General features: G+C 43.2%; 1 protein-coding gene across 2 annotated transcripts in view; it reads right to left on the bottom strand.

The window, feature by feature from the left end:
* The window catches only part of DRC12 (dynein regulatory complex subunit 12 homolog), a 30,586-nt gene extending 17,018 nt beyond the window's left edge, over positions 1-13,568 (bottom strand). The window contains exons 1-3 of one of the 2 annotated variants that reach the window (XM_089678578.1): positions 13,287-13,568; positions 5,615-5,711; positions 2,262-2,327 (exon numbers count right to left, since the gene is read on the bottom strand). In XM_089678578.1, coding sequence (XP_089534704.1) covers positions 2,262-2,325 — 64 coding nt within the window. In that variant the 5' untranslated portion in view covers positions 2,326-2,327; positions 5,615-5,711; positions 13,287-13,568. Of the gene's footprint in view, positions 1-2,261; positions 2,328-5,614; positions 5,712-6,730; positions 6,782-13,286 lie in introns of those variants that run through there. The other variant, XM_089678577.1, reaches the window with a different exon arrangement.
* Between the last annotated feature and the right edge of the window lie 380 nt (positions 13,569-13,948).

Here is a 13,948-nt window from a genome sequence, read left to right as displayed (position 1 = left end):
TTATTTAACCGCTTCCCAATTGCCCAATAGAAGAAGTACTGCTACAGGGCAGCAGGGATGCACAAAATCACATACACAATTTTGTATTTTTAGGTAGGGGGTGCGTGCGTGCGTACAGCGTACCTACGCTACTATTGGCTCCTCGGCATGGCAATCACCAGGTCCTGGACGCCGATTCTAGGCCGGGACTCGGTGATTGTCGGTGGAGCTGAGAGGGGAGAGGTCTGTCTGTAAACAATACAGATCTCTCCCCTGTCAGCACAAACAGGCTGCTTTGTATTGCTCTGCACATGACTGAGGGACATGCAGAATATCATGGCTAATACCACCTTACCAATAAAACAACCACCCCCTCAACCTTCTCCCACCTGAAATAACCACGTGACTCTCCTTTTGGTGTATAACCGGCCATAGCAGCCCATTTATTTAACATAACTCTTACATAACACTTCATACAGTACAATCAAATAATAACTGACAGTAATGATCCCAACCGGGTCCAAGGTCTTCGAAGGCACTATTACTCACATCAATAACTCGGCTGTATCCGACACCCAATGAAAAGGCCCCCAGCCGCTACTACACCGCCTCGGAGACAATACTACAGCTACATAGTCCTAGATACAGCCCATGAACTACCACCTTACTAATGTAACCTTATAATTGGGAAGGAACACTCATACCTACGATGGGCCCAACCCATAATCCACCAAATTGTCACTCCAGCACCGCTGCCAGCTGCCATGACAAAAAAAAAAAACACCAGACAAACACCTCAGGACACAAAATGCTGATCAAGGAAAGAAAACAAAATCAATGAACCCACTCAAAACTAAACAACATGACAAATGCAAAAGACAAAACCAATAACCAAAAAACAAAAACAAACAAAACAGCAAAACAAAACAAGGAAACAGGTCCAGGAGGGAGGCAACAGGTCCAGGGAGGGAGGGCAGGAGAAACCACACCTGTGCTAGCACAAGCTCCAACTGACACCTGACAAGTCCCAACCCCTCTCCTCATCCTGGAAAGACCACTCTCAAGCTCGAATGCTCCAATCAGGTGAGTAACCACCCTTACCTCCTGAATATACTCCCACCCAAACCCAATCTCTGCCTCATCTGCAAGCCCCAGTCATGCTGGCCCTCCCCATAGCTTCCCTCAGTCCAGGCCCTGACTTCAAAGTAATACAAAGCAGCTTGTCTATACAGTAGAACACACATAGCACACAGTCAACCTTTTGATCGCCCCAGATGTTAACCCCTTCCTGTCCAGTGTCATTAGTACAGTGTCCGTGCTTTTTATCAGCACTGATCACTGTATTGCTGTCACTGGGGATGCCAGTGGCAGTTAGTCAGCCCCCCCCCCCCTCCCCATAGCTTCCCTCAGTCCAGGCCCTGACTTCAAAGTAATACAAAGCAGCTTGTCTATACAGTAGAACACACATAGCACACAGTCAACCTTTTGATCGCCCCAGATGTTAACCCCTTCCTGTCCAGTGTCATTAGTACAGTGTCCGTGCTTTTTATCAGCACTGATCACTGTATTGCTGTCACTGGGGATGCCAGTGGCAGTTAGTCAGCCCCCCCCCCCCCCCCAGTGTCAGAATGCCCTGCCGCAGTCCCGCTATAAGTCGCTGATTGCCGCCATTACTAGTAAAAAAATAAATAAATAAAAAATCCCAGTATATATACCGCCATTTTGGCCAGAATTTATGACGAAATGTGATTTTTAAATTTTTTTTTATTGGACATGTTTAATAGCAAAAAGTCAAAAATATTGTTTTTTTTTTCCAAATTGTCAGTCTTTTTTAGTTTATAGTGCAAAAAGTAAAAAACGCAGAGGTGATCAAATACCACCGAAAGAAAGTTTTATTTGTGGAAAAAAAAGGACACAAATTTAATTTATATACAACGTTGCATGACTGCGCAATTGTCAGTTAAAGTATCGCAGCGCCGTATCGCAAAAAATGGGGTAAATCCTCTGGAGAGCAAGTGGTTAAAAAAAATGAATATTTACAATCACTTTAAGCCCCATTAAGGGGGTTGACTTCAGGATGTCCAGCGTAAATGCTGTAAAATCATCCTGCTGACATAGTATAAAAAAAGGCACATATCATTGTTTTCCGTGAATGCAAGAAGGCTCCACTCAAACGACGATTACTGAGAGTTTATAGATATAATCCTAAAAAAATATCAGTGAGTAATAAAACTCATGTATTCCCACCTGTATGCCCAATTTCATACTCAGTATTACAGTACCTGATTCTTTCTGCTTTTTCATTTTCTTCTTATTCTGAAGTTTCCCCTTCAGTTTGGGAGGCATTGCTATGAGATAAGAATATAGTTGATAAAGTCACTGGATACCTACTTGTACATCCTGAAATGAATGAAAGATTTATAAAATAAAGTATAACTAAAGGCTAAACTTTTTTTAAAAAGTTTGGATATAGTAGAGAGGGATTAGAATATCTATCAGGTTATTGCTGTCTGTACTCCCATTGGGGAGATTCACCCTCTCTATTTGTCCTGTTTACCATTACCACCCAAAGTGAAAGACTGTTCTGTCACCAGAGCAGGAAGAGAGGAGAAATCTTTCAATGGTGACACTAGTTCTGGTGACCCTGGTGAAATTCCAGGACCCCCTCACTTTGGAGGGATGTCCTCTTCTTGTTTTGGCTATGGAACAGGAAGTGAAGGGAAACCTCCACAATGAGACACAGATGTCAGATGGTACTCTATCCAAAATGAAAAAAAAATGTTGCTTTAGTTCCTTTTGAATTAATTATGATGAAACATTCCAGATTATTGTTTCCAGTTTTAGAAATGTACTTCCAGGAACAAAGGAAGAGTGCAAAATATGGAGCTGTGCAGACAGTGAGATAAAAGAAGTGTATCTTCCCAGGGTAGGAGAGAAGATGTAGACTGTCTTTCCTGTTAGAATGGATTACTGAAAACCACTACAGTAAATCAGAGAGGGTTGAATGCTCCATACCAGGGGCATCCCTAGGGTTGGTGTCACCCGGTGTGGTAACACTTGGTGCCACCCCTGCGACGATCCCCGCAGGATGGATCAGATCTGCGGATTGAGCATAATGGATCAGAGTCCGATCCATTATGCTCCCCATAAATCATTTTTTGTACACTTGCAATGTTGATTCCCTAGTACAGCCACAGATCCCCAAATCCTCTGCTATATCAAATGCTCCCTCCTTTACTAGCAATGTCTGATAATGTCTGTGCTGACCTAGCTGCCTGACCCCTCCCCTCACTTCTCTACATAACCTTTTATGTAGCTAGCTCAGGGAAGAGTGAAGGGGTATTCTTTATAGTGTCACTAGAGTAACTGCTCTAGGTCTGCTGGGCCTGCTGACATCATGGCCAAGATGGCAGCACCCAGCTGTGGCCTCAGGAATTTTGGCTGTCTACATAAGGGAGGCTTTTGTGTGCAAACAGCATGCAAAAAATGTATTGAATGCTCAAATAATCTTTTGGGAAGATTGTTCTTAAAATAAAGTCTAGCAACTGGGTCTCTTTAAAGTAAACCTTCCCAAAAAGAAATATGAGGGATGCTGATTTCCTTCCTAAAATGCTTGTTGCCTGACTGTTGTGCTGACCATTTAGCTCCCACAATTTGAGTCCCTGGCCCAGAACAAGTATGTACGTTATACTGTAAAAGTCAAAGTCAGAAATCCTTATCTGCATATTTGTAAGTTAAAGTAAGTGCCCACTGGGTTAGGTGAAGGTCGGGAGATTTTTCCTGGTGTTGAAGGTTCTGAGGCTCCCATGGCCTCCGGATTTGAGCAGTGCTACCTGGTCTGGCTGAGGGTTGGAAAGACAGAGAGCCCATGGTGGGAAGTGCCCCCTGGGAGTGGGGACCCAGGTGTAACGTGTACAAACTGGCATTCACAGTATATATACACTGCTCAAACAAATAAAGGAACACTTTGAAAGCACATCAGATCTCAAAGGGAAAAATATCATGCTGGATATCTATACTGATATGGACTGGGTAATGTGTTAGGAACATAAGGATGCCCCATCGTTTGATGGAAATGAAAATGGTCAATCTATAGAGGACTGAATTCAAAGACACCCCGAAAATCAAAGTTAAAAAATAATGCTGCAGGCTAGTCCATTTTGCTGAAATTTCATTGCAGCAACTCAAAAAGGTACTCAGTAGTTTGTATGGCCGCCACGTGCTTGTATGCATGCCTGAAAACATCAGGGTATGCTCCTAATGAGACGACGGATGGTGTCCTGGGGTATTTCCTCCCAGATCTGGACCAGGGCATCACTGAGCTCCTGGACAGTCTGAGGTGTAACTTGGCGGCGTCGGATGGACCGAAACATGATATTCTAGAGGTGTTCTATTGGATTTAGGTCAGGCAAGCGTGGGGGCCATTCAATGGTATCAATTCCTTCATCCTCCAGGAACTGCCTGCATACTCTCGCCACATGAGGCTGGGCATTGTCGTGCACCAGGAGGAACCCAGGACCCACTGCACCAGAATAGGGTCTGACAATGGATCCAATGATTTCATCCTGATACCTAATGGCAGTCAGGGTACCATTGTGTAGCCTGTAGAGGTCTATGCATCCCTCCATGGATATGCCTCCCCAGACCATCACTGATCCACCACCAAAACGGTCATGCTGAACGATGTTACAGGGGTACAGGCGGCATAACGTCCTCCACAGCCTCTCCAGACTTTTTCACGTCTGTCACATGTGCTCAGGGTGAACCTGCTCTCATCTGTGAAAAGCACAGGGTGCCAGTGGTAGACCTGCCAATTCTGGTGTTCAATGGCAAATGCCAATCAAGCTCTATGGTGGCGGGCAGTGAGCACAGGGCCCACTAGAGGGTGTCGGACCCTCAGGCCACACTCATGAAGTCTGTTTCTGGTTGTTTGGTCAGATAAAGTCACACCAGTGGCCTGCTGAAGGTCATTTTGTAGGGCACTGGCAGTGCTCATCCTGTTCCTCCTTGCACAAAGGATACAGGTCCTGATTATGGATTAAGGACCTTCTATGTCCTTGTCCAGCTCTCCTAGAGTAACTGCCTGTAATCCTGGAATCTCCTCCATGCTCTTGAGACTGTGCTGGGAGACACAGCAAACCTTATGGCAGTGGCACGTATTGATGTGCCATCATGGAGGAGTTGGACAGCCTGTGCAACCTCTGTAGGTCCAGGTATCGCCTCATGCTACCAGTAGTGACACTATCTTTAGCCAAATGCAAAACTAGTGAAAAACAGTCAGAAAAGATGTGTAGGGAAAAGAAATGTCAGTGGCCTCCACTGCTATAGTCTGATTAAAAAGTGTTCCTTTAATTTTTTTGAGCAGTATGTATATATAGACACGTGTATGTGTGGTCATTCCTGGAACTTTTTACACACGCATCTTTGTAACTTTTAGGCATGCTGGGTTTTTAAGATGATCCTAAAAAACAACCTTGCACTCCATGAAAACAAAGTATTGACTAAAACAATAAAAGCCATAAGGGACCTTAAAATATAAAATCTTTAAAGTTAGATAAGCAGAAAGAATAGCTATCAGCATGTTTTATAATAGGATTATATAGGATTTGTAGAGTAGTCAATAACAATAACTCACCGGGGGTATAGTTGTTGCTTAGGAAGGCGTGAGTGGAGAATGACAGGCAGCACAGCCAGTTCAGGATTTCATTACATGAGTCCACACCTCTCAGAGACTGGCCAATTCAGGTACAGGAGAAGCATTGGAGAGTCATTTGTTAGGATTCTGCTATGGAAACCAAAGAAGCCTAACAACTTTATGGTGATAGTAAAAACAGGACTCAGGAAAAAAAAAACATTGCAGCCCAACAAAAGGGAAAAGTGAGGTTAATTAATTTAATAAATGATTTGTATTAACACCATTCAGAGATGCATACTTAGTTGCTAACTGTCCTTAGTTTTCAGTGTAGTTTTCCACACATTTACAAAAGAAGCAATATGCTACATTTAGGCTTCACTACTGCTGCATTTATAGTTCTCAACATGTATATGTGTAGTTTATTTCACATATGAGTATTGCAGTATTGCTGTTCTCTAATATATTACTAATAAATTAATATCTTTAGTAGTAAAGTGTTCCCCAAAATTTTCTAAAAAGCATCCACAACAGTGTTGTTTCTTTTAGGGAAATAGAAGACTTATAATAGAAATATAAACTTCTCAATTTTTTTCTAAAGTGTATCTAAAAGCCCTGGAGGAAAGGAGTAAACCTGGATATCCGATTAACCATACACAGCTGGAAGAGTATTGTCTGACCCACAATTAATTACTTCATATCACCGACTTCACTATTATCTATATTACTATTATTATTTATTGGTACACCTCACTGATTTTGCCATTGCATCACAATTATCCTGTTTAAGTTTTATTTTCACGAATTATTTATTTACATAGTAAAACAGAGAATATTATATGTTCTGTCCTCCTTATGTGTGAAGGTACATAGCTTGACAGACAGCTAAACCTTTCTCGGCAATGAGTTGACAAAGAAGCAACGTCCAACTTTGTCTTTATTGCAAAGATATAAGAGGTGAAACTGAGGAACAGAAAATAAGGCGCTTAGTAACACTGTCTGCCATGTGACAAAGCATATTATACATTACAGTAAGGCAATGCACATATAAACACATGTAAGACATGTAGGTTACATAAAACACAGATGCATAAGATATAGACATGTGTGTAGATGTACCGACGATGCTATTGTGAACCTGAATGTGAGGGCTGGATCCTACCAGCATACCAAAGGAATGGAGTCTGTGATGAGGAAATGGCTGCTATGAGCATGGCTGATGATGTAATCAGAGTTAATAGGCTACAAGCTATGGAAGCTGAAATGGGTCAAACTTCTACTGTGAAAAGATGCAGTGTATACAAACAGCCACTAGATGGAGCAGTTACACAATGAACAGAGAATTACAAACTGATAAGGCATACTAATAATGCCTAATTAACAAAGAACAAATTGCTAAAGGCATGACACTCCCCGTCTGGTATCTAAAGGATACCACATTAAATCACCCCTGGAGAGAGCAACAAAACCAGTTCAGTAACGGGTCTGAGGAAGAGTTTGGGCTCCTGTTGTCTGCAGACCTTGACCTCCACTTTTCTGACTTTCCCATCTTCACTTGGGAACACCTTGGTTATCAGTCCCAAAGGCCAGTCATTTCTTCTTGACTGAGAGTCTTTGACAAGAACAACATTACCAACCTCCATATTGGGTTTGCTGGTTTGCCATTTATTCCGGACTTGTAGAGTAGAGATGTATTGTTTTCTCCATTTATCCCAGAAGGTATCTGCTAGAGTCTGCACTCGTCTCCACTGACACTTGTACAAGTCTTTAGCACTAAATTCTCCAGGAGGAGCCGATGCTGTACCGACTTTTTGGGTGAGAAGAGTGGAAGGGGTGAGCAAGAAGGGATCTTCTGGATCACTGGATATTGAAGTCAAAGGTCTGGCGTTCATGATCGCCACTACTTCGGCCATGAAGGTTGAGAGGGTTTCATGGGTGAGCCTCGAAGTTCCCAGCTGTAGAAAAACAGAATCAAGGATCCGGCGAGCTATGCCAATCATACGCTCCCAAGAGCCTCCCATGTGAGACGCATGTGGGGGGTTGAATGTCCATTTACAGTCTTGGGCGGCAAGATATCTCTCTACATGGTCACTGTCAATGTTTGAGGGGATATGCAGTTCTTTGCAGGCCCCAACGAAGTTGGTACCTCTATCAGAGCGGATTAGTTTAACTGGGCCTCTGATGGAGATGAAACGTCTGAGAGCATTTATAAAGCTGGATGTGTCTAAAGACTCGATAACTTCTATATGCACAGCCCTGATACTCATGCATGTAAATATGACTGCCCAACGTTTGCTGTTTGCCTGGCCTCCTCTAGTGTGCCGTGTGGTGACAGACCAGGGACCAAACACGTCAAGACCAACATTAGTAAAGGGAGGTTCTATACTGAGTCGGTCCGCAGGGAGGTTAGCCATCTTCTGTGACTGAAACATACCACGTAGTTTTTTGCAAGTGACACATTTGAAAATAAGACAACTCACAAGTCTTTTCGCTCCCACTACCCAAAATCCAGCTGTACGTAAAGCTCCTTCAGTGAACAAACGTCCCTGATGTTTAGTCTTCTCATGGTAGTGTTGCACAAGTAAAGATGCAATGTGATTGCTTGGAATTATTATGGGATTACATTCTTTACTCTCGAACTTTGCATTTGAAATACGTCCCCCAACTCTCAACAGTCCATTAGCATCTATGAAGGGGTCAAGCCTCTTGAGGGAACTGTCTTTAGGAACACTCTTTTGATTTTGGATGAGTTCAAATTCTTGAGTATAAACCTCTTGTTGGATACAACGGATGATAACGTCTCTGGCCTGTGTGAGCTCATCCACTGTATGGGCCTTGTGACAGTAATGCCAACCTTTGCAGTGATCTGATCCTGTAGGTGTGGCTCTAAAGGATCTGGCTATGTGGATCAAGCCGGCTATAGCTCTGTTCAGTGATTTCCACGTAGAAAACTTGTTGAATCGTTTGGATCCAAGCTCTTTGTGAGAAACTCTTGTGGTGAGTACAGAAATATGAGGACGAATCTCTGCATCAGCATTTGGTTCTAATAGCTGAAATGAGTATTTCTCCAGGGTGTCAAGTACAGGTTTGTAGAGGAATGGTGGCCCTGTGAACCACGTAGTATCTTTAAGGTGAGCTGCTGGAACAGCTCTTGTAGCATGGTCTGCTGGGTTGAGGTCAGTTGGTACATAGCACCACTGGGTAGGCTGTGTTGACCTCCTAATTCTTTGAACTCTGTTATGAACATAGACATAGAATCTCCTAGTCTCATTGTAAATGTAGCCCAATACTACTTTGCTGTCTGTATGAAACATTGTACTGACAAGTTTTATATCTATTTCTGACACAATGAGATCTGCCAGCTCTACTGCCAGAACAGCGGCACAAAGTTCCAGTCTTGGTATGGTAATCTTAGGGCTTGGTGCCAGTTTTGCCTTGCCCATTACAAAGCCAATTTGGACTTGACCTTTAATGTTTATAGTTTTAAGGTAAGCGACTGCAGCGATTGCTTTTACCGAAGCATCACAAAATATGCACAGCTGCCTAGACTGAACTTCTGCAGGGGAGAAGTGGGCATATGGCCTATAGATATGTAAGTTAGATAATGCCTGTAGAGAGTTTCTCCATGCTATCCATAGTGCTTCTTTCTCTGAGGGAAGTGGCGAATCCCAATCACACGTATCTGTGGTTAACTCTCTGAGCAGAGTCTTACCTTGGATGATCACAGGAGCTGCAAATCCAAGTGGATCATATAGACTGTTAATGGTAGATAACACTCCACGTCGTGTGAAAGGCTTTTGCTCTTGGTCGACCTGAAAGGTAAAGGTGTCAGATTTGAGGTCCCAGCTGAGCCCTAGGCTGCGTTGCATGGGTATCGGGTCTGTCGCTAAGTCTAGATCTTTCAAATCACTGGCATGATCTTGAGTAGAGAAGGCTTCCATAACAACTTTGCTGTTTGAAGCTATCTTATGAAGTCTGAGGTTTGAACAGGAAAGCATACTCTGGGTCCTTTTGGGTAGACTGATTGCAGCCTCTGGTGAGGGAAGCGACTTTAAGCCATCATCTACATAGAAGTCTCTTTCAACAAACTTCTTAACGTCTTTCCCATAGTCTTTTTCACCTTCTTGAGCAGAGAGTCTGAGTCCATAAATAGCGACAGCTGGAGATGGGCTGTTGCCAAAAACATGGACCTTCATGCGATATTCTATGATGTCTTGAGTAGGGTCATTGTCCTTGAACCAAAGAAATCTCAAGAAGTTCCTGTGCTCTTCTTTTACTAGGAAACAATAGAACATTTGTTGTATGTCGGCAACTATAGCGATGGGTTCTTTACGGAATCTGATGAGGACACCGAGAAGTGTGTTATTGAGGTCTGGTCCTGTCAAAAGGACATCATTGAGAGAGACTCCCTCATACTGTGAACTGGAGTCAAATACCACTCGGATTCGTCCTGGCTTCTTAGGGTGGTAAACGCCGAAGATTGGTAGATACCAGCATTCTTCTTTTTCTTTTAGGGGTGGAGCTACTTCTGCATGATTGTTCTCAAACATCTTTTTCATGAATAAGAAGAAATGTTCCATCATCTCTGGTCTTTTCTGAAAGTTGCGTCTAAGTGAACAGAAGCGTTTTAAGGCCTGATACCTGTTGTTGGGAAGATGACGTCTCTGTGTTTTGAAAGGTAGTGGTGCAACCCAGGTGTTTGTTTTATCCTTGAAGAATCCTTGTTCCATTATGCCCAAGAAGGCCTCATCTTCAATAGAGGGAGCTATCTTGTGGTCTTCCTTTGTCCTCTGGAACACCGTGCACCCCAAGTGATCTTGGTCTTCACTGCAAGAGTGGTTCTCGGTTTCTGTAAAGTCAGGATATAGCACACTTGCCGGCTTCTCTCTTAGAAGGAATCTGTTAGGACAAGGCTGAAAGAGGGATGGACGTCCATTCTCCAAGGTATTTGTGTAAAGAGAATTCACTGTGGTTGGCTTGTGAACATTTCCTAGGCAAACATCACCTATGATGACCCACCCCAGGTCAAGCTTCTGAGCATATGGAGAACTATGAGGACCATTTATTTGTTTTCTTACCTTGTGGACTCTTATGATATCTCTCCCAAGGAGAAGTACTATTTGGGCCTTTGGGTCGAGTGCAGGTATGAGATGCGCTATGGTCTTTAAATGTTCATGATGTAATGCTGCCTCAGGTGTAGGAATCTCTTCTCTATTGTTTGGGATCTGATTGCATTCAATCAAGGTAGGTAGTTGCAGGGATGCTTCACTATTTATGGATTCGACTTGGAAACCAGTAGCTCTTCTGCCTTTTTCTTCACTCACACCAGCGCAAGTTTTAAGTGAATATGAAGAGCAGTGTCCTTTAATACTGAAGATATCAAAGAAGGCTGAGTTTGCAAGAGATCTATTGCTTTGGTCATCAAGGATGGCATACAACCTTACCGCTTTCTCTTTATGACCGATGGGGTAAACTGTAACAAGACAAATCTTGGAGCAAGATTTGTTACTAAGACCTTCTCCACAGACTTGGGTGCACTGGGGTGTCACTTCAGGAGGTACTGTGTCTCCCTCCTCCCCGCCGTGCTCTACAGCCTGGTCTGGGGGTGTGAGAGTCCATGGGGCTGGCCCAGGGTGTAAAGCTGTATTGTGCGCTTCACTGTTGCATTCCGAGCATTTGATGTTTGCTGTGCAGTCCTTTGCAAGATGAGAGGTTGAGGCACAACACCTGTAGCAAATGTGGTTTTCCTTGAGGAAAGTTCTGCGATCCCTGAGAAGTTTTCCTCTAAATCCTCTGCATTTCAACAATGAGTGTGGTTTCTTATGTAGAGGACATTCTCTGCATGGGTCCTTTGTGGAGATCGTCTCAGACTCTGTAGTACTGTAGGTTTTGTTTGAGGAGTCTTTAAGAGACACACTGGTTTTGTGTACTGCAACCGGTGTACCTTTCATGTTACGAAGTGAGATAGGTTTACCTGATTTGGGGTAAGCGGTGTCAAACATCGAGAAGTTAAAGCTGGGATCATTCCTAGTTTTTGCTTGTTGGTGCACGAAGTCCATAAAGAAAGAGAATGGAGGGAACGAGACATCGTACTGTTGCTTGTACCTGGAGCCTTGAGCAATCCACTTCTCTTGCAGGTTGTACGGTAATTTTTGTACTATGGGGTTTACACCACGTGCAGTATCTAAGAATGCCAGACCTTGTAAGTCTCCTTCAGTTTTGGCAACTTGTAGCTCTGTTAACAGATCACTCAGTTCTCTTAGCTTCTGGGAATCTTTGTTTTGGATCTTAGGGAAATCCTCAATTCTTTTGAAAAGTGCGTTCTCTATCACTTCTGGTGAGCCGTAACACTCCTCAAGTCTCTCCCATATCATGTTTAACCCTCTGATTGGGTAGTTAATATTAATGTCTCTAATCCGCCTTGCATGCTCTGTCGACTCATTTCCTAGCCACTTGACAAGAAGATCTACTTCTTCACATGCAGACAGATCCAGATCTCTAATATTATTCCTGAATGATGATCGCCATGACCTATAGCTTTCAGGTCTGTCATTAAACTTGGAGAGTCCCTTGGTTATTAACTCACGTCGGGCAAAGAATTTTAGAAAATCTGACATACCTGTATCTCTGTTTGACAGATTGTTGCTGTAATAGGCACCATCTACTTGTTCTTCCTTAAAGGGTTTGACCATACTGCGATCATTTGTGGGTTTGAATGCAGGTTGCATTGAGGGTTGATGTTCTATGGAACCGTCGACTTGTTCCATGCAGGGTCTTTGGTTAACTGAGGTCGCTTGTTGTATGACTGGAGTCTGTTGGAGCTCCTTAGCAGGGGTTGATGTCGCTCTTGGACCTGGATTTAGGCCGTCTTCTGACTTAGCATGTTGCAGTACGTAATCTGAAGTGCGTTGCAAGTTATTGTGAAGACTGGGTTCGGGCCTACTTATGTAGCTGAGTCTATCGCTTGTGAAGTTTGCTGCTTCCTCTAAAGCCTCTGCTTCTGCTACAGCAGCTGCAGCTTCTTTTTCCACAGTTAGCTTTTCTAGAGCTGCTTCCGTGCATGCTTTCTCTATTTTTAATTGTCTTTCTTGTTCGGCAAATGTCGCGTGGGTTTTGGCGGCTTCGGCCTTCGCGCGGGCAATGGCGACGGTGGAGCTGCTCAAAGATCTCCCTGAGCCTCTGGAGTTAACTGAGATGCGAGACCTTGTCTCGAACTGTCCGGATTCCCTTGCTGACATGATGATGCTGTGAACGGGTTAGCACACTTGTAACCGCTGCGGGTGGCGATGCTGCGTAGTTCCTCTTATCCAGCTTGTGAGAAGCCACCGTTTCGCTGCAGTCAGGACTTCAGGAGTCGCAGTCCTCGTATCCAGCTTGTAAGAAGCCGTCGTTTCACTGTTCTGTCCTCCTTATGTGTGAAGGTACATAGCTTGACAGACAGCTAAACCTTTCTCGGCAATGAGTTGACAAAGAAGCAACGTCCAACTTTGTCTTTATTGCAAAGATATAAGAGGTGAAACTGAGGAACAGAAAATAAGGCGCTTAGTAACACTGTCTGCCATGTGACAAAGCATATTATACATTACAGTAAGGCAATGCACATATAAACACATGTAAGACATGTAGGTTACATAAAACACAGATGCATAAGATATAGACATGTGTGTAGACGTACCGACGATGCTATTGTGAACCTGAATGTGAGGGCTGGATCCTACCAGCATACCACAGGAATGGAGTCTGTGATGAGGAAATGGCTGCTATGAGCATGGCTGATGATGTAATCAGAGTTAATAGGCTACAAGCTATGGAAGCTGAAATGGGTCAAACTTCTACTGTGAAAAGATGCAGTGTATACAAACAGCCACTAGATGGAGCAGTTACACAATGAACAGAGAATTACAAACTGATAAGGCATACTAATAATGCCTAATTAACAAAGAACAAATTGCTAAAGGCATGACATTATATATATATATATATATATATATATATATATATATATATATACTCACACACACACAGTTATGTCCATTAATATTTGGACACAGACACAATTTTAGTTTTTTTCAGGGATTTACCAAAACATATTCAAGCTATAGTTATATAATGTATATGGGCTGAAAGTGCACACTCTCGGGTTTAATTTCAGGGTATGTACATCCAAATTGGAGGAAGGGTTTAGGAATTACAGCTCTTAAGAGTAGCCATCCCCCATTTTTCAAGGGACCAAAAGTAATTGGACAATTGAATCAAAAGCTGTTTCATGGCCAGGTATGGGCTACTCCTTCACTATTTCTTCATCAATTAAGCAGGTACAAGGTCTGGAGTTGATTC

The sequence above is a fragment of the Staurois parvus genome, unplaced genomic scaffold (genome assembly GCF_062004578.1).
Source record: "Staurois parvus isolate SC_StPar_1 unplaced genomic scaffold, SC_StPar_1.0 ptg000207l, whole genome shotgun sequence".
Taxonomy (NCBI): domain Eukaryota; kingdom Metazoa; phylum Chordata; class Amphibia; order Anura; family Ranidae; genus Staurois; species Staurois parvus.
This window is presented reverse-complemented; position numbering and strand designations above follow the sequence as displayed.